Source organism: Taudactylus pleione, unplaced genomic scaffold, assembly GCF_031769625.1.
Source record: "Taudactylus pleione unplaced genomic scaffold, aTauple2 ptg000757l, whole genome shotgun sequence".
NCBI classification, from domain to species: domain Eukaryota; kingdom Metazoa; phylum Chordata; class Amphibia; order Anura; family Myobatrachidae; genus Taudactylus; species Taudactylus pleione.
This window is the reverse complement of record NW_028285159.1, coordinates 5,099,997-5,125,814: the sequence shown is the minus strand read 5'-3', so window position 1 is coordinate 5,125,814 and position 25,818 is coordinate 5,099,997. Positions and strand designations below refer to the sequence as shown.

The following is a 25,818-nucleotide window of genomic DNA, read 5'->3' as shown; positions in this document are numbered from 1 at the left end:
GGCGAGTTTAGGACTATGTAAACTGACACCTTTTAATGCGAGTAGCATTAAAAGGTGCGAGTTTAAGAGAAGCCATCACAGATCAGTGAGATCCGTGATGGCTTCTGTGTGTGTTAAAAAAAACAAAACGTGCACCCCCTCCCCAAAAGCATAACCAGCACCGGGCTTTATAAAGCCTGTTCTGGTTCTAAAAATACAGGGGCCAAAATGCGTGGGGGGCCCCTGTATATTAAGAACCAACACAGGGCTTTGTTGAGCTGGTCCTGGTTCTGGAAAATCAGGGGACAAAACGAGTAGGGGTCCCCTGAAAATTCCAGAACCAGCACCAAACTCTTTCTAGCAGGGGCATAATGCCACAGCCAGGGAAAACCTTTCACCGGTTTCCCCGGCCAAAGCATTATCCCTGACTGCTAGTCAGTCCAGGCCGGGGATCCCTGGGGAGTTGGGTACCCCCCCAATAAAGGGGTACCCCTCTCCAGGGCACCCCAGGCCTAGACTGATAGCCCGGGGCTATCCCCGGCACCCTAGGGCGGTGGGTGCCGGGTTGATAGTGTAAAGTGTAAAATTTAATTTACCATATTGTCTTTATTTGTAGAACCACAAGTACCAGCAAGCCTCCCCTGCATGCTGGTATTTGGAGAACCACAAATACCAGCATGCGGGGCATTACGGGCCGCTGGCACTTGTAGTTCCACAACTAAAGAAATACGTAAATAAACAAACTTACACCGTGAAAGTATAATTTTAATAAAACATACATGCACACTCACACTCACACATACTCACCTAGTATCCGAAATAATCCATAGGGGTAAATAAAAAACGCTAAAAACCCGATCCATGCGGACCGAGCAAAGGTATGTGTGTACACATAACTTTGCTCCGCGTAAATGACCGGGGCACACGTGTGCCCCGTCAGTGCAGGGGCCGCCAGCCAATCAGGGAGCATCTCCATCGGAGCAGCTCCCTGATTAGCTGAATGCGGCCAGCCTCTGTCTCCCATAGACGTCTATGGTGAGAAATCCCCATAGCCGTCTATGATGGGAGCCGCTACATAGTAACCGCAAGATTAATTGATGTTAATCTTGTGGTTACATCAATGATACAATGTCGCGACCTTTGCGACACACATACCTTTGCTCAGTCCGCATGGATCGGGTTTTTAGCGTTTTTTTATTTTAACCCCTGGATTGCCTAATTGCAGAAGAGGACGTGATCTACGCATAGGAGAGGTGAGTATGGATTTTTTTTTCAGGTACACCCCTATGGATTACTTCGTATAATAGGTGAGTATGTGTGAGTGTGAGTGTGCATGTATGTTTTATTAAAATTATACTTTCACGGTGTAAGTTTGTTTATTTACGTATTTCTTTAGTTGTGGAACTACAAGTGCCAGCGGGCCCCTAATGCCCCGCATGCTGGAATTTGTGGTTCTCCAAATACCAGCATGCAGGGGAGGCTTGCTGGTACTTGTGGTTCTACAAATAAAGACAATATGGTAAATTTAATTTTACACTTTACACTATCAACCCGGCACCCACCGCCCTAGGGTGCCGGGGATAGCCCTGGGCTATCAGTCTAGGCCTGGGGTGCCCTGGAGAGGGGTACCCCTTTATTGGGGGGGTACCCAACTCCCCAGGGATCCCCGGCCTGGACTGACTAGCAGTCAGGGATAATGCTTTGGCCGGGGAAACCGGTGAAAGGTTTTCCCTGGCTGTGGTATTATCCCCCTGCTAGAAAGAGTTCGGTGCTGGTTCTGGAATTTTCAGGGGACCCCTACTCGTTTTGTCCCCTGATTTTCCAGAACCAGGACCAGCTCAACAAAGCCCTGTGCTGGTTCTTAATCTACGCATTTTGGCCCCTATATTTTTAGAACCAGAACAGGCTTTATAAAGCATGGGGCTGGTTATGCTTTTGGGGAGGGGGTGCACGTCATTTTTTTTATTTTATAACATTTAACATAAGTACACACAGAAACATGTACATATCTCATGAATATGTGCATGTTTCTGTGTTAATCTGACCTGCTCAGGATGTACTCGCTAGCCTTAAGCAGGTCTATTATTTGGGGACTTTTGGTAATCTTTTTTTTGCGAGTCTGAAACAGACACCCTATTACATTGGGCGAGTTGATTGTTTTCAATGTGAAAACATCTGGATGCGAGTTTGAGAATGGAGAGTTTTAGTAACTCTGAAAAATGCGAGTTTTAGTGAACAGACACCCTATTACATTGGAGAGTTGTGAAAAATTGCGAATTTAGCACCAAACTCGCAATTTACCAAAACAGACTACCTATTACATTTGGCCCCTGGTGTCTATCTAGACACTGTAGATCTTTTTTTACTGTCTATCTGTTAATCCACACCCCTATGTTATACCTAATACACTGATCAATAGAGTAGTAATGGGCTGATGTTGCACGAGGAACTACAAAGCATACATTTGGGGCCAAATGCAATCGGGTGAGAGTTTAGAAAATGTGAGTGTTTAGCAGTAAACTCTCACACTTTTTAAACTCTGCCAATGTAAGAGAACATGCAAACTCGTATGATTTTAGACTAAAAAAACTCACAATTTAAATCCTCATCCAGATGTTTTCCCATTTTAAACAGATAAAACTCAAACAATGTGAGAGTTTACTGCTAAACTCTCACATTTTCTAAACTCTCACCCCATTACATTTGGGGATTAGTGTTAAATATGAAGTATATAAACAAACTGGTCTATTTATCAAATAAAGAGATGACTATGTTTCAAAATATGTCCAAACTTTAAATCTGTCGACTAATTATTTTTCTTCTATCTCACTGTTTTATTAAGTGACAAAGGGGTCTATTCACTAAGCTGAAATTGGCCATTACACTTGCGGAAACACTAGTTTCTGCATGTTTTAAGTAATGGGCCCATTCACCATAAGTGGTCCAATGTGGCCACCTAGTATTTATCAACCTTTATCAATTGTGGGAACTGATGCCATCTTCAGGTCCGCTCCTTCCTAATGGATCTCTTTGCCTCTGGCCCTCCCTGTGCTCATTAGCTGTGAAAGGTGCACTGTTACGGCTCCTGGGTCAGCTGCTTTTCAGAGAAACTGTCTGCAATCGGAGCAATATTGAATTGTTTCCTGTACCTTGGTGTGACAAGGTATTAATCTTTTGATAAATTGAGAAAAGTTGAGGAAAGCTTTTTCTCTGCTGAAACCACTTGAGAAAGGGGCTTTTCTCAGCTTAATAAATTAACTCTTAATAAAATTGCTCCTGATATGCTGCTGCAAATAAGGTGGCTGGTCTTCAGTGCACTTTTAGATAATAAATCAAGTGAGCAGTATGTTTATAAGCAACTTACACTTGTTCGCAGAGAGCTGTGATTTGTACTGTCCTCGAACCAAACGGCAGGTTGACCCTTCTCCATTGCAAACTCCACAATTATCCTCCTTTGCAGTGCTTCCTAGCTGGTGGTCACAACCAACAATCTGTCAAGAAAAAGAAAGATGTAATGCTTCAGTTCACTCCTTTGTTTTATGGTGCTGATAATTACTGTCACCAGAGACCTGTAGACCATGGCACGAACCAAGTAGTAACATGCTTGACTCAAACAGAAAGCCTCATCTATGAAAGGACACTGAATCAAGGCCTGTACTTGAGCAAATGCTTTTGCCAGATCAAATAAAACACATTGTCTGATTTTATGGGAAATCACAGGTCTTACTTCATTGACTTCCTGGGAAATATTTTTTTAATGCAAAAACAGTCTACAGTAAACAGAAATGAATGCATACAAAGAAATGAATACATAAATCATACAGTTGTGCACGCACAGTGGACAATAATTGTATGAGGCTCGGTCTCACAGTACTTAAATCAAGTGGCTACTGGAAACTTAGCGTTGGTGCTAAATACTCTCAACTCAACATTCTGATTACTCTAGTTGTAGAAGCATTGATATGTCATGTGATTAGCTTTACCACATTTTTAATTTCAAATTCCCGAATATAGGGTGTAACCAGGAGGCATGATCAGACAGGGCTGGATTAAAGGCAACATGGGTATGGGGCTAAAAATTATAATGGGCCTATTGTGAGAAGAAGAGAAGTTGTGACCAGGTCTGTATGGGTGTGGCCGGTGCCATGTGGGTGCCTACACTACCTACACCATCAGCCCCAATGTCTCCCCAATTATGTAGAAGTACAAAAATTGCATCAGAGCCCCCCTCATGCCCTTATATGTCAGACCAGAGCCCTGTCATGCCTTTATATGTGTGCCCAGAGCACTCCCATATTCATTTAAGCCTCATGTCCTTATATGTCTACCCAGAGCACCCCACACCCTTATAAGTCTGTCCAAAGCCCCCTCATTCCCTTATATGTCAGCCCAGAGCCCCATCATGTCTCTTTGTATGCTGAAGCACACCCGTTATAAGTCAGAGCCCCATAATATGCCAGAATTCCTCAGGTCCTTATATGTCTGACCGGAGCCCCCCATGCCATTATATTTCTGGCCATAGCACCCTCATGCTACTTTAAATGCCAGAGGCCCGTCATGTCCTTATATGTCTGCCCTGAGTCCCCTTATTCCCTAATATGTCAGGACAGAACCCAAACATGCCCCTTTATAAGCTAGATCACACCCTTTATGGGCCAGAGGTCCATGCTGCCCAAGACAGCAAAGCACTGCTTCTTTATATGCTAACTTTCCTCATGCCCTTAAATATATGCCCAGATCATCCTTTTAACCTTATATATCTGTTCAAAGCCTCCTCTTGCTCTTATATGTCTGTACAGAGCCCCCTGATGCCCACAAGTCTGCCCAGGGTCCCCACATTCCCTTATATGTCAGCACAGAACCCCAACATGCCCCTTTATATGCTAGAGCCCCCTCATGCTCTTATGTCTACCCAGAGTACCCTCATGCTCATTTATATGCCAGAGCCCTTTTATGCCCTTATATGTCTGTTCAGAACCTACTCATGCCCTTATATGCCTGTACAGAGCCCCCTGAAACCCTTATGTTTGCTTGGAGTCCCCACATTCCCTTATACAGATGTATCCACATACATCGAGACTCCTTCTAAACAGCCCTTTGCTAGCGCTGAGCATCTTTTCATGCATCTTTTTCCCTTACAATGTATTTGCAAAGCGATGTGAATAGGACACACAAGCAGCTTATGCTGATTAAAATGATATGTGGCATACACATTTGTATGTCAACACAGAGCCCCTCATATTCTTATCTATCTACCCAGAGCCCCTTTATGCCCTTATATGTCCGCACAGACTCCCCTCATGCTCATTTACATGCCAGACACTTTATGCCCGTATATGTCTTCCAAGGACAACCTCATTCCCCTTTATATGCCAGAACTCCCTCATTCCCAGCACTCCAACCCATTGCCTGAGCTCCTAATATGCCAGAGTTCATCTTGCCCTTATATGCTGCAAGCAGACAGTCCAGACTCATGGTATTTACTTTATACTGCCCATCTGGGAATATGCAGCCTTCAGACATCATTGCTGATTTCCGGACTGCCCGGATGAATCCCAGACAGGTGGGAAGCCCAAATTAACATAACTATATTGGTTCATTACCCTCTTAGATGGTTTAGACAGTCATGAGCATGGTAATTACTTTAATGGGTTTATGCATATTTGCTATATTTACAAACCTTACTTTCTGGAATTCCCCCAAAAATAGCATGTTAGAAAAAATGCCTAACTTTGTCAAAACTACAAAACAATATGATATGAATCAGTGCTGGCCAACATTCAGCTCGCCAGGCCTTCACATGTACCCCTTGCTCCTTCATGCTTATGCATCACCTATACTTTTATCATTGTGATATTAAAGTTATTTATATAGCACTTTGCTCCCAATAGGACTCAAAGATCTTAATGCCTCACCATGCCCAGCCCTACTTACTGCTTTATGTCTGTCCTCGGAGAAAAAGAGGCAAAAAGTTTGAACCACATGATTTCCCTCTTTCCACTTGGAAAAAAGATATATGATTGCTGCTTACTTAAATAAACTGAGGGAAGGAATATTTCACTGGACCCTGTTATGCACCAGCTTGCTGTAAAGTTATTTGTGTCTATTATAGGTTCCACTTATGAAGACATTCTGGAACATGAGGTATATAAAAAAATTGAAGTATAACAGGTTAAAGGATAGGAACTAATCTGTAGAACTATAATATTGTTGTGACTGTTCCAGCAACACATGCCCTGACTATCAGAAGCTGGTGGAAAACTGGTCCCCCCAGAAATCCAGAAATCACTATGAATTGTGAGACTTGTTTGGTATAATTTGTAATACTTATTTATCTTACATTAAAACACCTGCTGGTATATTATAAATCCATCTCTTTCTTTTATTAAATTAATTACTTAGAGCAGGGGTGGGGAACCTTTTTTCTGCAGAGGGCCATTTTGATATATATAACATTATTCGTGGGCCTGGTGCATGCCATGCCCCCTCTGTATGTTGTTACCCGGGGGCGGGGGCACAATTGCCAGTGATTACAGCAATGCCCAGAGCATCCACAGGATGCTCTGGGGAGCTGTAAGGGCAGCGGTATCACCGTCTGCAGCATCCTAAGGACGCTCCAGGTGGCACTGCTGCATAATTTCTGGCTGCAGGGTGCCATTCTAGGTACCCTGCTATCCAGAAGAGGCTATCTGAAAAAAGCTCAGGAGGGCCAGACCAAATGATTCCGGGGGCCTTTATACGGCCCCGGGGCCTGAGGTTCCCCATCCCTGACAGAGTGAGGATAATGTGCAGCCCTTTTGAACACTAGAGGGCCACCCATGTGGCCTTTGAAGTGTATCTGGTGACTTTCATTGATGTAATCCCATTAAAGATTAATACCATAATTAAACATGCTAATTTAAGATGTTTTACACACACCAGATTTACCAGAAATACTGTATTCATGCAGCTCATTGTACCTGCGTTATAATGCTGCACATGGATGTATGTGTTACGGTGGTATCTTTTGTGGAAGATTTAATTATCTCAGGATTACAAATCAACTTTGGTGAAGTGGGACATTCAGTACCTTGTGCACAGCGAGATAGTGACAATTATTATGTGTAGGACTAAGTGCCAGAACTGCTAAAATGAGATTTAGTTTTGCAGACAGGATATTAAAATGAGCTCTAGTAGAGAAAGACCATATGTGAAGGCATTCAGGATTTTGCGGGCGGTGCAGAGCCTTTAAGGTCACGCCAGTCTCAAATGTAACTTTTCCAGTAATTTAAATTACTTTTTTTGCACTGTCTAACTGCATAATATAAAGCATGAACATTATTCTGTGTAAGTAAACCAATGTATTTAAAAACTTAACATGACATAAATTTAAAATGAAAGGTAGACCCAATGTCTGTTTACTTTCCTGAGTTCTATAACAGCCAAATAAGAGTGAACAGTGCATTAGGAGAAAGGAAAAATCTAAACGAATGAAGGGAGTCCCAAATGTGATAGCAAACAGGGCACTAAGCCGACTATTTTATTTTAATCATGTTAATAATCCCACAGGAATCACTGACATAGAATGGCAGTTCGTGTCGTGTACCTATTTAACTACAGTATGGCTCATAAAAAAGTCTTTACTGTAGCATCCCAATTAGTCCCCAATGTGATGGGGGGCATCCTGCTGACTGCAGGATAGTGCATAGTATACATCTAAATAGATTATCTGCAAGAAAATAGTGAAACGAGTACTCTAGTAATTATAAAGTTTCAACTGAAACCTTTTAAACTGAAATAGTAATGAGAATGGAACACGATAATTACAATGAATTTATTATTCATTACCAGTTATTTATATAGCGCACACATATTTTGCAGTGCTTTACAGAGAAGATTTCGCCATTCACATCAGACCCTGCCCCAGTGGAGCTTACAATCTATGGACCTCATTCAGAGCCGGACGCTATTTACGGTCGTTCGTTCAGAAAAAAGAGGTGGCTATTCAAATTAACCAATCGCTCTTTGCGGTTTGTTCACGCCTCTATGTCTGAACAAGCGAACAAAATTTGCGGTCGTTTTTTGGATAACTACGCCCCCTGGCCGCTTGCATCCTACGTCATGTCCGCTATTTATTAGATTAATCGAGTACATCGACCAGCGTATGAACTGCTCGCTATTCTTGTGGTTGGTTTTTCCTACCGCAATCTTGCGAGCAGTTCTGACTATAAAATAACTCAGTGACGTGGTCAATGACGCTGCTGTATTAATTATGCACACCCATAAAACGCCCGTTTTGACCTTTAAGCACGCCTGCGTTCGGATCTCCACTCCCCGTTTTCAAGCACCTTCCCCTGTTTCCACCCACCTACGCCTCCTCCTGTCACTCAAAATAGCAGGCATTCACTATTTAGCGAACAAACGATTTTCGGCCGCACTGACTGGTTCGCGCATGCGTATTACGATCCGTACGCATGCGCAGTTGGGCAAACATCGCTCGGAACGAACGAGCGGCCGCTTATGAGCGGCTCTGAATCAGGCCCTATATTCATACTGGCCTACTCTCCCTGATTGTCAGGGGGAATCGTTATGAACCGCCACATGGCCGGTGGTTTAAATCCCAGCAGCGGCAGCCAACGGAGAAGGAAATCCTGACTGTCCCCAAGTAAGTATAAACTAACCTAATTTTACCCCCTAACCCTCCCTTAGGGGTGCCTAACCCTAACCTCCCCCCCCTGCCTAATCCTAATCCCCCCTCTAAGTGCCTAAACCTAACCCCCCTTCCCCACCGCCTAAACCTAAGTCCCCGGCTAACCCTAACCTCCCCCCGGGGGTGCCTAACCCTAACCCTCCCTCCCCCTAGCCTAACCCTAGCCTCCCGGGGGGGTGCCTTACCCTAAGCCCCCCCGGGAGCCCTAAACCTAACCCTCTCCCCCCCTGCGGCTGTCCGCGCCCGGCATCCCTTCGACCGGGATGCCGGGAGCAGGTCTCCCGGCGTCGGTAAAATGACAGGTGTCTAGATGTAGACGCCTGTCTTTTAACCCTCACTGGGATTTAGTAGTCTAGAAGCCGGCGGTCGGCATTCCGTCCGCCGGCTTCATAAACGTATACCTGTCAGAGAGACTCCCTGAAATAGCAGCAATCTGTCTGTCTCCCTGAAGAGTCTAGCAATCTCCCTGCTTGCAACTTACCCCAATTATGAAGCTGTTATATTAAAAAAAAAAAAAAAAAACAGATTTATACATTCGAATGAGATCATTAGCATAATTTTCTTGCATTGGTTATAAGTCACAATGATCCCTATGGCTACATGCATTTTCTGAAAAGTATCAGTGTGTTTTCATCATCAAATTATTATTATTATCATCATTTATTAATATGTCGTCAAAAGTGTTCCGCAGCACCTTACAAAGTACATAAACAAATTGTAGACAAGCGACTTATAGAACAATACAGGACCAGGACATGGATAATATATATTGCTACATTAGCGACCATAACACCCAGATAAGCAACAGAGCATAAGCAACCAAGTGTTAGGTGCCCTAGTGGTGAGTAAGAAGTAGATGAAACTAAAGTAGGGAGAAGCACAAGAGAGTAGAGGGCCCTGCTCGTAAGAGCTTACATTCTAAAAAATGTGATCGTGTATTGCTCTGATCTGTTGCAGATATAAATGGCGATGATTAAATTTTGTTTGACAATTTACAATAACCTGTAAATGTAGTTGATAATATATGAAATGAGATATTAAAATTATATATAACTCAAATACAATGAGGATTAGTAATATCAACCTCTGATTATGAGTCAGTCATTAAGCACAGTCAGTATTATAATATTATTATTGTTAGTTTAGACGTTTTCTACGGTTCTGATTGAATTTATTTTTGAGATTTCTTTGGCGCATTTTACACTCAGTAAATGTATTAATTTCCGATTACTTCATGCCATTTTTTTCCGCGGTCATTGAGCTACAGGAATCATTCATTATCCCAGTATCTCCTAGCACTTTTTTCAGTGATTCGTACTGCACTGTTCTGCGGCAGGAAGACTTCCGGCCACTCCGGTGCCTGACCAGGATAGCACAGAGGTCCGCTCGAGCTGCACATCGCTACCGGCTTGTGCTGAGGTCTGTCTGTGCTGCTCCTGCCCCGTCTGCTCAGTGTCCTGTTACTGAGTAGACAAACAGACCTTACTAACTGCTTTGGGGCTCATTTACATTTGTATGCAAATCAATTTTATGACACGGCTCTCAGATGTAGTAGTATACGCCAACTTCAACGCACACTTATAGGTGTTGGTTTCACAATCTCCCTGAAATGCTTTTTCAAAAGTATAAAAAAGCAATAGAGAGCGCAAAAGGTGGATAAGGACAGATTAATTGATATATAATGGGAGAAATATAATAAAAAGATTATATATATATGTATATATATATATATATATATTATATACATATACAATTTCCTTTATATAAAAATAAGCAGTCCACCAAAAAGTCTCTCAATTATCCGATATGTTTGCATATAAATCCATTTGATATTGGACAAGGATATTGCGCTCTCTATTGCTTTTTTATATGTCTGATTATATTAGGATCTCCAGAATTCTTATTGGGAGCTGCAAAGTGGTTAAGGTGTGTAGTTAATGATTCAATTGTTAAAATACCCACTGCTTTAATATTTTAATTGCGCCTGATTTAGATATAGTTTATATTTATTTAGTTTTTCATAAGTAGGCAAGTATGTCTATATTCCCTATCACATGCACACCATACTTGCCTACTTTTGAAAAAACATTTCAGGGAGATTGTGAAAGTAGCACCTATGAGCGCGGTGGTAAAGTGGACATGTCCTGCTACATCTGAGAGGAGTGTCATAAAATAGATTTACATACGAATATAAATGAGCCCCAAAGCAGTTAGTAAGATCTATTTGTTGATGAAAACACACTGATACTTTTCAGAAAATGCATGTAGCCATAGGGATCATTGTGCCATATAACCATACTTGCCTACTCTCCCGGGAGTCGTGGGAGGCTACACCCCCGAAAGAGTAGGCAGCTCTCCCGCATCCCGCCCACTTCCTAATGAAGTGGGCAGGAAATGGAGATTTTAGGAGAAATTTGCGGTCCGTAGGGAGGGGGCGGGGTTAAATTATGTGAATTGTGTCTAATGACGGCTATAGTCTGGCCCCGCCGCCCTGTACCTGAGAGCAGCAGCTCCTCTCCAGGCTGCTCCCGGGAAGGATTCCTAAAATGTCAGTAAGTATGCTTCTAACCAATGCAGGGTAATTATACTAATGATCCAATTTGAATGTATATATCTCCATTTTTATATATATATATATATATATATATATATATATATATATATATATATACCTTCCTAATGGGGGTAAGGTGCAATCATGGAGATTGCTAGACTCTTCAGGGAGATTGCTACTATTTCAGGGAGTCTCCCTGACAATCAGGGAGAATTGGCAAGTATGAGCACACACACACTAGGGTTAATTTTGGTGGGAGTCAATTAACTTACTAGTATATATTTGAAGTGTGAGAGGAAACCGGAGGAAACCCCTTGCAAGCACAGGGAGAATATACAAACTCCACACAGTTAGGGCTGCAGTGGAGAGCGAACCCACAACCTCAGTGCTTAAATTAATTCTTGATGTTTTGCAGAACTGTCATCCTGCTTTGTCAGGAGGCATAATAATATAAATTACATCTACAGACACCCAGAATAGGTTCCATATACTGTACATACCTGACCACATTCCCCATTATAAATCCGTATTTACAATTCAGGCAACGAACCCATTCTACAGAAAACACACCCAAGCTCATTTTGGGTGCCCTGTTTCTGATCGCTTACTCACTTTCGGCTACTAGATTGTTAGCTTACTCCGCAGTAATAAGGACTATTTGCCTACCATGTGCATATTATCCCATGGCTGGCAGTATACGCTTCCTTTAGATTTAGGTTTCCTCCACATTTAACTTGACATTGCATATGTATACTAAACCAGCCTTACAGTACATGGAAATACACTTGCAGTGCAAAAAATGTTGAGGAAAACATGATCTGTCACTTCAAATAATATCAAAGCCGGAAGGCACGAACCAGACCGCTGGCCGCTTCCAGAGAAGGAGGCCTCAGATGTCATGACAGTTTTCTCCCCACTTGATTAAACATCTTTATTTGTACTTGTGTGAAACATTTAACAGCATAAATTATCCACAGTTGTTTTTGTGCATGTTTGTTTAACTTCTATTTAGCTGCCTTTTTCTAAGACCTGACCCTTTTTCTTTTTAATAGAGGCCTTCATTCCTTCCAGCCCCAAGCAGAACCCACATCTTTAGCTACTGCTGTACCTTGGCTGACCCTGTGCAACTAGAGATGATGAGGCAAGAAGAAGGATGAGGCAGTGGCACAGGGGGATACTATGCAATTAGCATCACCAAGCAAATGCAGTCTCTTTCTGTTTGTGTTCTGTAGTGCTCTTTATCATGCTGTTTAACATGAGCACATTGAGACTCAAATCGTAATATAAACACAACATTCGCTTTACAGTTAGTTTCTTGATTCTTCATAGCTACATCAGGTCATGAGTCTCTCACACTGACCTAGCAACAATTTGTTTTAAATGTTCTTTGTAAGAACAGTGACAGTATGTATATACATATATATCATGAGTAATGTATTCTAGCACAGAGACCAGCTATGTAATTGGTTCTAATTTTACAGTTGTGACATCACCAAGAGTACAAATATATATGACTTGAAGTTATTCAGGCTAGGACTGACTCCATTTGTAGACCAAATGCATATAAATGGCTGTAGGATCCAATTTCTGGTTATTCTGTTCATAATAGAGCAAAGAGGCAGCACAGTTGACATAGTGGTTAGTATTAGTTCCTGAAAGCATTGAGGTCATGAGTTCAATTCCTGGTTATGGCCAATATGTGTGGAGTTTGTATGTTCTCCTTGTGTTTTTCCCAGGTGCTCCGATATCCACCCACACTCCAACAACATACTGGTAAGGTCAATTTGCTTCTGACAAATAAATGAACCCTAGTATAGGGCGTGTGCCCATGTCATATAGTATGTAAGCTCCACTGGGGCAGGGACTGCACTATGACCAGGGCAATCTTACCATATCAGCACACTGGGCAGCTGCTCAGGGCCATAAAATATTAGGCTGAAAGGCAGGCAGAGAAGATGCTCCCGGACGCTCTGATTGTCAGTTACACACGATCAGAGCAGTAAAGTAGCATTCTCTGCCTTACTCCCAGCCTGCAGCCACAGAGAGGGAATTTCTGGGGGAGGGGGCATATTCCTCAGGCCCCCTCTCAGGAGGGGTTTGGATCAAAAGGTCTACAGTAAAAAGGTAGAAAATGTTTAGGTAGACACCACAAGTTAGACAGGCAATAGGTTGACAGGGTCAATAGGTCGACGCAAAAATGGTCGACACTTTTTTTTTCTAGCCCTAATCTTCACCCTAACCCTCCCTCTTGGTACCTAACCCTAACCGTCAGGGTAGGTGCCTGACCCTAACCATCCCTTATAGTGCCTAACCCTAACCCTCCCTCCTGGTGCTTAACCCTAACCGTTAGAGTAAGTGCCTAATCCTAACCCACCAATAAGTGCCTAACTCTAAAAGAAAAAAAAATGTTTATCATTTTTGTGCCGACCTTCTGACCATGTCGACCGTCTTACATGTCGACCTTTAGTGTGTCGACCCATTGACCCTGTCGACCTATTACCTGTCTAACTTGTGGTGTCTACCTAAACATGGTCTACCTTTTTATTGTAGATCTAAAGACCGGATACTCTCAGGAAGCCCACATACTTTAATCACAGCTGCAGTGCAGAGCAAGAGCTGCAGTATGAGCTGGAGAAGAGAAGAGGGAGGTGGAGTCCGAGCAGGAGGCAGGCTATATGGTACTGTGCCCGGGGGTGCCTAACCCTAACCCCCACTTCCCCTAGCCTGACCCTAATTTCCCGGGGGGTGCCTAACCCTAAGTCCCTCCCTGGAGCCCTAAACCTAACCACCCCCCCCCCCCCCTGCGGCTGTCCGCACCCGACACCTGTCATTTAACCCTTGCCGGGATTTAGCAGTCAGGAAGCCGGCGGTCGGTATTGCGTCCGCCGGCTTCCCGTTCTGCTATGTGACTGCATGTATGTGTGACTATGTGTATATATATATATATATATATATATATATATAGATATATATTTTTTTTCACTATATATATGTATGTGTATACTGTAGGTGTGTAACTGTATGTATGTGTGCATGTGTATGACTATATATATATATATATATATATATATATATGTGTGTGTATGATTGAATGTGACCAGGGCCGTAACTAGGGGAGTGTAAGCGATACTGACGCACAAGGCGCAGAGCCTTGCGTGTGGCACTGTTGCTGCCCCACGGTCCATGCATCTGCTGGCGGCACATGGGTATTTTCTGTGATACTCTGATACCCAGGGAACTGTGCAGACAGGATTCACAGGGATAGAGCTATCTCGCAAGCTCCTTCTCTGCATGCAATATTTAATACATCCTTGCCATGAATTCAAATATCGCATTGCAATTTTGGGTGAATTTATCACATCCCATCTGCATCTGACATGTAGATTGTGATAAATATGCCCCTTAATAACAAAAACTACTAGTCCCCAAAATATTGTGTAGTGTAGTGGCAATTATACTTACATTTTTGTTCTTTTTTGACCCAATGTAGTTAAAGGGGTTGAAAATACAGTCCTGTAGCAGCGTAACGGATCCCTCATTAGATGATCTTCAACGTAAATGAGCTAAGGATGAAAAATCAACTACAGGAGCAATCTTATGAAAGATTAGGTAGTTAGCCGATGTTCGCTCAATTAGATGATGATGACTGTTGACTGCATCAAGACACAATTAGGGGTATATTTACTAAAGGTAAATACATCAATGTGTTTCTGGGGCTAAATCACACATATACTTAAAAAAAAATAAAAAATTACAAATTGTCTATAATTGTGTGATTTAGACCCAGAAACACAACATCGATGTTGCTCAATTTTAAATCGATCAAAATTTACCTTTAGTAAATATACCCCTTAAAATGTATTTTCATTCTTTGCAAGAATTAGTGTTTTGAGTAGCATCCATCTTAAAATACGTGTCACGCTGTTGAGCAATCCTGACACGAACACTGAGGGGCCTATTCATGATAATTAACATTGTAACGCGCGACCGCTGCAGGAGCAATTCACCATTGCTTCGGCGTGGTGACCGCTGATTCAAAATCAGCTATCCCCGCAAGCGGCTTTACTGCTCCTTTTCGGAGCAGTGATGGGACTGCGCATGCGCGACCTACAGGTCACGCACAGGCGTACAAGAGCCTCGATGTCCGGCGGAAGGAGCCGGACAGCGGCGGAGGTATCCGAAAGGATCCCTCTTCGCAATCCGGACCTCCTTCCTATTGGATAAGAGCGGGTTGTGAGCCATCTTCAAGCTCCAAAAATATTATATTTATATATACTAGTGTATGGGGACAGCGGGCCATTCCGCAAAAGGAAGGTAAGTAGGAGATATCTGTGATATCTCCTGCATTATCTTCTTGATGAATGGCTGATTACTTAATTTTTACAATTGCAGGTGAAAATGTGCATTGATGAATAGGCCCCTGAATCTCTAAATTTATAAAGAAAACACATGTTTAAGGAAACATTAAAGGCTTTATTATTCCCAAAGTAATGTCTTATTGTACTTCTAATTAACTAATTGATGCAGAAAACAGACTATTATAATTTTCTTTTTCGCGGCAGAATTAACCGAATGTAGCCAAACATACTTATCAGTGTGTGAAAAACTCAGGCTTGAAAAATACATTGTTCTGGCTCAAACCATTGGATTGCGCATTCAGAAGTATGTACCTTCCCAAGGGTGGGTTACATTGCAAGGGAGTAGAATAATTATATTAACTGCGGACAGTAAAAAATGTTCCACTTGCCCTGAATTTTATCCACTCCTAATCTACATTAAATGTAATCAATGTTATCATTGTTATTCTCTGACATTTCCCACCCAGTGTTGCTGGCTAGTAATAAATTACAGGCCCTCTGGCAAAAGAAGAATTAGCTGTAATGCAATACAATTCAAAAAAGACAAAATGCCTAATAGCAAGGACAGTGGTGGTTAATCTGTTAAAAGAACAAAAGGAAAATCTAGTCCATGAAAGGTTTGCATAAGGAAATTATGACAGATATTGTAACAATTCTATCACTGCATTTCATCTCACACTGTGCAAGTTGCACTGCTGTTACAGCCTTAGAAAATAAATGAAAGGATAACAGCTAATCCCAATTGGCAGAGTTAATACTGTAATTTGGCAGTGGAAACTGCATCTAAGGCCTCAGTGTAGACATTTTGAGAGCTGAACACCTGACACGCCACGTTACACATTTTAAGTCCTGCTTGTTGATATCCAAATAGGATTAAAATATATGTAGATTTTTCACTTAATGGCCTCCTCCTTCCTCCATGACATAACAACTGGCATATTACACATGTATATTTATTTCCAGCAGAGGTGAAATTATTATAGCTGTATTAATTTAGCCAAAGACAGCGAAATGTCTCCTCATTACTGCCTTATGATTAGATTACCTGTGATCAACCTGCACTGTACTAGTAGACATGGCTGAAGCGGGAGGGCACTAAATGTGCCTGATCTGCCCCATCATGACACCTATACACCCGGGAATATCCTTGTTTGAAAGAAGACAGTCTCCTCTATCAAACAATGATGCAGATGTATGAAGCTGTGGAAAGTGATAAAGTGCAAAGTGATAAACGACCAACCAATCTGCTCCCACCTGTCATTTTTCAAACACAGCCTGTAACATGACAGTTGTGAGCTGATTGGTTGGTCATTTATCACTCTGCACTTTATCACTTTCCAGAGCTTCATACATCTGCCCCAATGTGCCTTCTTTGTAGTTATTTTCTGGTAATCACTAGACAATAACGTCCTATACTTTAAAAAGCATTAAAAAGTCCAGAGATGGAAGGTTCTAATGCACAGATCTCCCACATACGGTCATCAATAGACACTTGGGTCCCATCACTTGACGCACATTTGATGCATCTTATTTAAGTAGAGACATAACAGGGTACAATTGCGTTGTGCCCTGTACCAGCCATGCGCCCTGAGCACGCAACTTCATGACGTCGCATGCATGACATCATTACGTCGCACAGAGGGGGCGTGACAGGCAGCTTCGGTGAGTGCAGCACTGACCGGGCGTCCTTGGGTGGGCAGCAGCAATCCTGGCTGCAGTGTGCCATTCCAGGCACCCTGCTAGAGAGGAGCAAGGGCCGTGTGGAGGCAATGGTGCTGCCTACAGAGCCTCTAAGCTAGTTATGGCCCTGTATTAGAGCAAATAAAAAAAGAAAACATGCTTCGGGCCTGATTAAGACTTGTACGTTATTTGTATCATTGCTGCTAATGCCACAGGAGGTGTCTGAAGGCTAAAGACGGACACTGCCAGCAACAGACTGCAGATCCGAGTACTGCATCTGTAGATGCAGCATTGGATCGCCATCAGGATTACATCAGTCACCTGAGTAAGCCTCAGAGCGGCTGCCGTGACTGCTTTGCTGGGGCCAGGCAATCTTCATCATAAAATGCAGACCCTGGCCTCGGCACGCCTACAAAATGGGGGCGGCATGTCCCATTTTGTAAATGTTCACCGTAACTGCGCCGTAATAGCCACAGCAAGTCAATCATGCTGCAGCTTAGGGGGCACTGCAAAGGGGTTATTAATAATTGCTAAATATACCTGAGAAACTCTATCATCCCGTCCCAACTCTTCACTTCAACCAATGAAATTAGGATTTTGGTACTTACCGATAAATCCCTTTCTCCGATTCCACAGGGGACACTGGAGCCTCAGTACAATGGGGTATAGAAGTGGGTTAACTGGGAGCTGGCACCTTTAATAAAAAAATTTGAATGGAGCTCCTCCCCCTCTATACCCCCCCCCCCAGGTCAGTCTAAACAACTGTGCCCGAGGGGAGCTGGAAAGTAAGGAGAAGGAGACAGAGAAGCCACAGCATTCATATATAAAGAAGTTTAATAAAAGACAAACCAACATTCCAATCAGACAACAGGAACATAAACAACCGTCCGAATCTGGAAAATAGCGACCATTCCCCCGGATGAATGTCCTGCCGACTGAGATAATTGGCCTCCCAGTTTTCCACTCCTGGGATGAAGATAGCAGAGATCGCCACTGCGAATTGCTCTGCCCAAAGCAGGATTCTGCTTACTTCCCTCATGGCGGCTCTGCTTTTGGTGCCGCCTTGTCTGTTTATATAAGTGACCGCTGTGGCATTGTCCGACTGTACTCGGATTGCCTGACCTTGCAACAGAGGATGCGCCAGCTGGAGAGCATAAAATACTGCTGTTAACTCTAAAATATTTATGGGCAGACCTGCCTCCCTCTGAGTCCAGTGTCCCTGAAAATGTTTTCCCTGGGTCACTGCTCCCCACCCTCTTAGACTTTCGTCTGTGTTGAGGAGAATCCAATCCCATACTGCGAACCGTCATCCTGTCAGCAGGTGCGAGGGATTCAACCACCAAATGAGAGATGTTCTCGTCTGGGGAGACAAGAGGACTCGCTGGTGGAGAAATAGGTGGGATCCTGACCACTGGGAAAGAAGGTCCAACTGAATGGGACGGGCATGAAATCTCGCATATTGAATTGCCTCGAAGGTCGCCACCATCTTCCCTAGCAGGCGGATACAGAGATGTACTGATACTCTGCGATGCCGCAGAAACAGGCGCACCATGTTTTGAATGGAGGAGACCTTGTCCTGGAGCAGAAATACCTTTTGTTCCACTGTGTCCAATATCATGCCCAGGAATAGCAGACGTTGTGTCGGAGTCAGGGAGGATTTTTGGAAATTTAGAATCCACCTGTGTTGCAAGAGAAGATTCTGGGTTAATTGAATGTCTATTAATCGAGCTACTGACGGGGCCTTGATCAAGAGGTCATCTAGGTATGGAACAATGACTACCCCCTGAAGCCGCAGCAGAGCCATCATGACGGCCATGACCTTTGTGAACATTCTTGGTGCCGACGAAAGACCGAAAGGTAGGGACTGAAATTGCAAATGCGAGTCTAGGACCGCAAAGCGAAGAAATGCCTGATGAGGAGGCCAGATGGGCATGTGGAGATAGGCATCCTTCATATCTAGGGACACAAGAAACTCGTCTTTCTCGAGTCCTGCTATAAGAGATTTGAGACTCCATCTTGAAATTGAAAGGTTCGAAGATAAGGGTTTAGATCCCTGAGATTGAGAATGGGTCTCACAGAGCCGTCCGGCTTGGGCACCACAAACAGGCTGGAATAAAATCCCTGACCTCTCTGATGGGTCGGAACCTTCACTACCATCTGGGACAATAACAGCTTCTGTATTGCTTCTACAATAACCACTCGCTTTTCTGATGCCAGTGGTAAACAGGTGAAAAAACGAGAAGTCGCTTCTATTCTGAAGTCCAACTTCAGACCGTGGGTAATGATGTCCCTGAACCAAGCGTCCTGGCAAGACTTGATCCACACTTCCCTGAAGTGTAGAAGACGAGCTCCCACCCTGTGATCCCCCAACTGAGAAGGGAGAGAGTCACGCGTAGGCTTTTGCTGCAGCCTTGTCCTGCTGGGACCTGGATGTAGAGGATGTCGCAGTTCTACCTCGACCTCTAGACCCGCAGGAGAAAGCCGGAGCTCCTCTGGAGCATCCTCTAAACCTACCGGTGGCACGAAAGGACCGAAAGCAGGGTCCTGCTGTAGGTCGTCTAGGAGGGGGAGCCGCAGATGGTAGGTAAGTGGATTTCCCACCAGTAGCCTGTGAGATCCACTTATCTAACTCCGTCCCAAAAAGAACCTCCCTGGTAAAAGGAAGAGCTTCTACTGCTCTCTTGGACTCTGCATCTGCGCGCCATTGACGCAGCCAAAGGGCTCTTCTGGCTGATATAGCTAAAGCCGAAGATCTAGCAGAAAGACCACATATGTCCTTAGAAGCTTCCCCAAGGAAAGCGGCTGATTCTGCAATCTGTTCGGCCAGCTGAATAAGATCTTTAGTCTGCGTTCCGGTCCTGAGACCTTCAGCAAGCTGTGTAGCCCAGGCTTCGACAGCCTTATTTACCAAACAGCTAACCAGTGCTGGACGCAGTGATACTCCTGTCACTGTATATATGGATTTTAGCATGTTTTCCAGCTTTCTGTTGGAGGACTCCTTTAAGAAAACCGCCCCCGGCACAGGAAGCACTGTCTTTTTAGAATGACGGGATACTGAGGGATCTACTGCTGGGTGAGTTTCGCATAATTTCCTACTATCTGGTGGAAATGGATAATAAGATAAAAGTTTCTTAGAGATTTGAAACTTCTTATCAGGGTGTTTCCACGCTGAGGTAAGGATATCATCCAACTCCTCTGAAGCTGGGAAAGTGACAGCCTGTCTAAATCTCTTACCAAAAATAGACGGTTTAGAAGTCACCTATGAGTCTTCTATATGTAAGGCCTGGTGTACTGCAGTGATTAATGCATCTACGCTCTGAGAAATATGTTCTGACTCATCAGGAAACTGAAACTCTTCTTGATTGCTGGGAGGCAGGAGCAGAAGTCCGACTTAAGCTCCGCCCCCTCCGCTATGGCGCCTTCACAGCGCTAGCGGCTGCTGGTCTCCTGATTAACCGCCTGACGTCCTGGCTCTCCCGCTAGTCAGGGAGCCAGGACGCACTGACCCTAAAGCTGCCAATGCTGCCGGCGGCGGGGTTTGTGCTGGAGGAAGCCCATGATGTGCGCCACATTCAGCGTGTCTAGGGTTCCCCAGAGACGAAGGTCTCTGTATCTGGAGACCTCAGCGCAGACTGCAGGCAGTAGCGGTGAGGTCTCCCCGGCAGCTCCAGCGGTGCAGACAGACAGGGGCAGTGGGCTGCCTGTCTGTATCCTCTTTAGGATTTTGCTTGTAGTTCTATATAGTGTGCCTAAAAGAGCATAGGTCCAGCTCCCAGGGCACAATTTTTAGACTGACCTGGGGGGGGGGGGTATAGAGGGGGAGGAGCTAGCCAGCATTCAAATTTTTTTATTAAAGGTGCCAGCTCCCGGTTAACCCACTTCTATACCCCATTGTACTGAGGCTCCAGTGTCCCCTAGTGGATGAAGGAGAAAATGCCATTTTCTAGCCCCGCAAACTCATAACTATTCATGTTTCTATGACACATATATTTAACTTGCTGTATTAATAATTGAACAGTTTGTCTTCGTAAATATAGACTTCCGTGGCAGCCTAATGCTTCAGAAATGCAAAGCACACACCCAAGGAATGTGGTCTGCCTTAATGCCTTCCTGATTTTGATGAGATAGTCCCGCTTTTCGAGCACTGTCCCAGCCGCAGGCTGCAGGGTCCTGTGGTCGGGGGGCGCTCTCTCACTGCTGCTCTTCAATGGAAGAATAGGTGCCGCAAGCTTGCATCTAAAGAGCGCCAAGAGGGACTGGGGGATGCTCAGCAGCTTGGTAAGTGTTGGGCACACCCCAAGAGTGACAAGAAACAGTGGTGTAATGCACAACCTTGCCCTGAACCACTAGGCCATGCCCACATACTGCAAAGCTAAGCTCATTTTGCGTGTACCAACTACTAGCTCCACCATTTTAGGAGGCATGTCATTGTGATGTGACCACATGACATTGACATTCCTTTCTTTTTTTGGGAGATAAGCTACTTCAAAGGGTGGATAATTACAGTAGTACATGTGGAGAAGGAAAGCCAAAGCTCTTTATAGAACGACAAAGGGAAGGACGTTCAGTTGTGATACATGGCGAAGGACACGTCTGGTTTCTAGTAGCTGCACAGAAATGGCAGTTGCCAATGGCTGCTTTATTATTGGTAGCGGCATTGGGATCCCGGTAGTCAGAATCATGATGCTGGCACCCAGACTTGGTCACAATGCAGATAGTTTGAGGTAACTATATTACCCTTCACCTACCCCTTACTCCTGATAGCCTAAACCTAATCCTACCCCTGCAGTAGCCTAAACCTTCCCCTCCACCCTGCCGCCTAACCCTACCTCTAATGCCTAACTCTAACCCTCCCCCTAACCCAACTACTTACTGTCGGGATTCTGACTGGTTTTGGGATTCTGGCACCCTGACAGACAGAATAATTACATCCCATTAATAATGCTGCTGCCTTACAATAAGCTAACATATGCTCTCCAATAACGACGGTTATCCTACAACCATCCCTGTTCCTTATACCTGGATTGTAAGCACATTTGTGTAGGTAACACTTTATAAGTAATGGATAAAAATTATAATATTCGGCAGAATTTATTGGCCCATCTATTATTTGAAGTCTAAAGGACTCGTGTAGTGTTGGATGCACTTGAACCTTGAACATTAGAAGTAAAAGATAGAAGCATTGAAAAGCGTATTTAGGGCATATGATCATCTCATGATGGATCCAGCTCTACACTAGCATATAAAAATGCTGTACAATAATGTTTTGTGCTAGAACATTTCATATAAGATTAGTAATGTATTTACATTATGTGCGAATTAAGCTGGCTTTCTGCACATTGGATGGGAACTGCTGGAATGAAAACATTTGCAACTAGACAGATCCTAAAATGACCTTTACATAAGATATGTATACTCTGATCATCATGTTTCTATATTCATATTAAACAAAAAAACGAATGACTCAGTTTGGCGTGTTAAGGACTACGGTTGTCAAAATATGCCAGTTTGATGAGTTTTTCACATCTGCCTCAATAGCAGATATAAACGTCTTTACTGTACTCAAACTGCATTTGACCACCTCTTCTCCCCCATGCTTCCTCTCCATATGTAAGAAAGCACATGTGTGTATAATGCATAGGGGCATATTTATGGAGCTCATTCCTCATTCCTGCAGAGTGTAAGGGATCGCATTAGTCAGCCCTTCACTTCTTATTCGGGAGCTGTACAGTACTTTTTGCAGTGTGTAGTCCATAGTCTACAATGGCAAACACCATGGCATAAGCTCCTGGGGTCAAGCTCCAAAATGCAGTGCATTACAGAGTTTGGTAAATTCGTCAAAAAAGCAGACCCATAGAAACCTGTGAGGGCTGCCTTTGCACGTGAAAACAGGGTGATATTGAGATATCTGCTGTGGACCCCTGTACATACATTCAGGGAATATCTGTGCACAATACATAGGGGCACATTTGCTTTTAAAAGCATTGTGCAGAAAGGCCTCTGCTCAGAGAAAAAGCATAGCAATGAGTTTGTTAAAATTCAGATACATTCCTGTTGATATATAGTGTAAGACACCAGTTAGTCATCTTAACAACACTGAAATTTGCAAAACTAACATTACTTGTTGAATACAGCAGTGTTTGACCAATACAACCACAGCCATTGCTAAGAGGTGTTTGACCAATACAACCACAGCCATTGCTAAGAGGTGTTTGACCAATACAACCACAGCCATTGCTAAGAGGTGTTTGACCAATACAACCACAGCCATTGCTAAGAGGTGTTTGACCAATACAACCACAGCCATTGCTAAGAGATGCATAAAATGAAGCATACAGTACAACCATGCCAGTGCCATAGTCAAGCATTTGCAGTAACATGGTATAAATGTCTGCCCTGCTAGAGCTGCCCTGGTCAGATATATGTGCTGTTATTGTGAAATGGAAATGTCTAGTAACAACAACAGCTCAGCTGTGAAGTGGTAGGGCCACACAAGCTCAAGTACAAATTATCTGTCCTCTGCTGTAACATTCACTACATAGTTCCAAATGGCCTCTGTAAGTGTAAGAAATGTTCATTGGAAGCCTTATGGTTTGGATTTCCATGGCCGCACATATGTCTCAGATCATCATGCGCAATGCCAATTGCCGGCAGGACTGGTGTAAAACATACTGCCAATGAACTCTGGAACAATGAAAATGTGTTCTCTGGGGTGACTAAACAAGCAGCACTATCTGGCAGTCTGACAGATAAATCTGGGTTTGGTGGATGCCAGAATGTTTCCTGCCCGATTACATACTGGCAACTGTAAAGTTTGGTTTGGCATGGGCCTCTTAGTTCCAGTTAAGGGAAATCTTAATGATACAAAACGCAAAGATATTCTGGAGAACTGTGTGCTCCCAACTTTGTGGCAACCTTTTGGGTAAGGCTTTTTCCGGTTTCAGAAATGCTCCCATGCCCAAAAGTGAGGTCCATAAAAAAATGGTTTGCAGAATTTGGTGCAGAAGAACACGACTGGGACACTGACTGTGAGCCAGATCTTATGGCTGAATGGATGTGAAAAAACGCAACAATGTTCCAAAAACTAACGGAAAGATTTAAAGGCAGTTATACCAGCAAATGAGGACCAAATCCATATGAATGCTCATGGCATTGGAATGATATATTCAACAAGCACACAGGTGTGAATCGCGCAGTGTGGGCTGCATTTCCCCTCCCCTCTCGGAGGGGAGACACCAAATGAAGGCAAGCATGCAGTATAGGATCCTACACAAGCTTCATTACTCAAAGAAAAAGAACTGCACTGCATTCACTCAAAAAAAAAAAAAAAAGATTATGCTTTGACCACATAACATTGATAGTTTAATAAATAAGCAATAAGCACACACTAATTAGAATAATGCATAATATATTAAAAATAAATTATGAGCACCTATCAGCAGGAAAAAGTATATGAAAGAATCCTCCTTCCATAAGGTAAAAATACAGTTCCTAATAAAAGTTCAGAAACATTTAGCAACAATGTCTCACCATAATGGTATCAACCTCCAGTCGATACTTTTGGCGATATAAGTTTTCTGTGCAAATAGTATGGTTATTGTCCTGAACAAGATTTAAATGGAGGATATACATATACTTGTGAAATTCCAGAGCCCACAATGATAAACCCTAACTGTAACCTTAACAATGCATCCCCAGCCACTACCACCACCTGACCCCTTATCCACACCTAACTTTTCCAAACATCTACTGATCCGGCCTCACTCTCCAACAACAAAATTTATTTTCTCCTCCCCTATGTCTTATATACAACTCCTATCTCACTTTCTGTCTTTTCACTCTAATCTAGACACTACAATCAGACTCCATTACCAAAATGCCATTAAAAATGCCCTCATCACTGATCTACGTTCAGTAAATTCTAATGGTCACTTTTTCATACTCATTAATAATCCTCCAGTACCTCTCTCCAGCTGTAGACACTGTTGATCACACTTTTCTCCTGACACCCTTCACTCCATTTGCCTTCATGATAAAGTTATTTTCTGGGTGACCCGCTCATTTAGTTGGTCTATTTCTACCACATCCTTCCTTCCACCTCAACTATCTGTAGGGGTCTCACAAAGATCTTTTCTTGGCACTCTACTTTTCATACTATACACATCTTCTCTTGGTGAACTAATTTGTTCATTTGGCTCCGGTACCAACTCTATGCTAATGACACCGACACCTACATTCATCGTCTGACCTCTGTCATTCTGTAATATCTGGTGTAACCAAATGTCTCTTTGCTCTATCCACACAAACCAGATCTCATCATCTTCCCTCCTCCCAAAGTCCTCACCTCCCCTCAAATCTCCCTAGTCTTCTAAGCCCATTGCCTTGGTGTCACACTTGACTCCACTCCACCATTAGCTTTATTCCTCACATCCATTATCTTTCCCAGTCACATCATTTCCCACTGAGAAATATTTACAGAATATACCCTTTCTTACACAAAACTCTTCTCTACTCTCATATCTTCTCCATTGATTACTATAATCTCCTCCTACAGTATC

At 43.3% G+C, this 25,818-nt stretch overlaps 1 protein-coding gene across 2 annotated transcripts in view; it reads right to left on the bottom strand.

The window, feature by feature from the left end:
* LOC148477034 (ADAMTS-like protein 1) overlaps positions 1-25,818 on the bottom strand; it is a 372,270-nt gene that overhangs the window by 194,898 nt on the left and 151,554 nt on the right. For both annotated transcript variants that reach the window (XM_088457315.1, XM_088457316.1), the window contains exon 5: positions 3,344-3,470. In XM_088457315.1, coding sequence (XP_088313441.1) covers positions 3,344-3,470 — 127 coding nt within the window. The remainder of the gene's footprint in view (positions 1-3,343; positions 3,471-25,818) is intronic.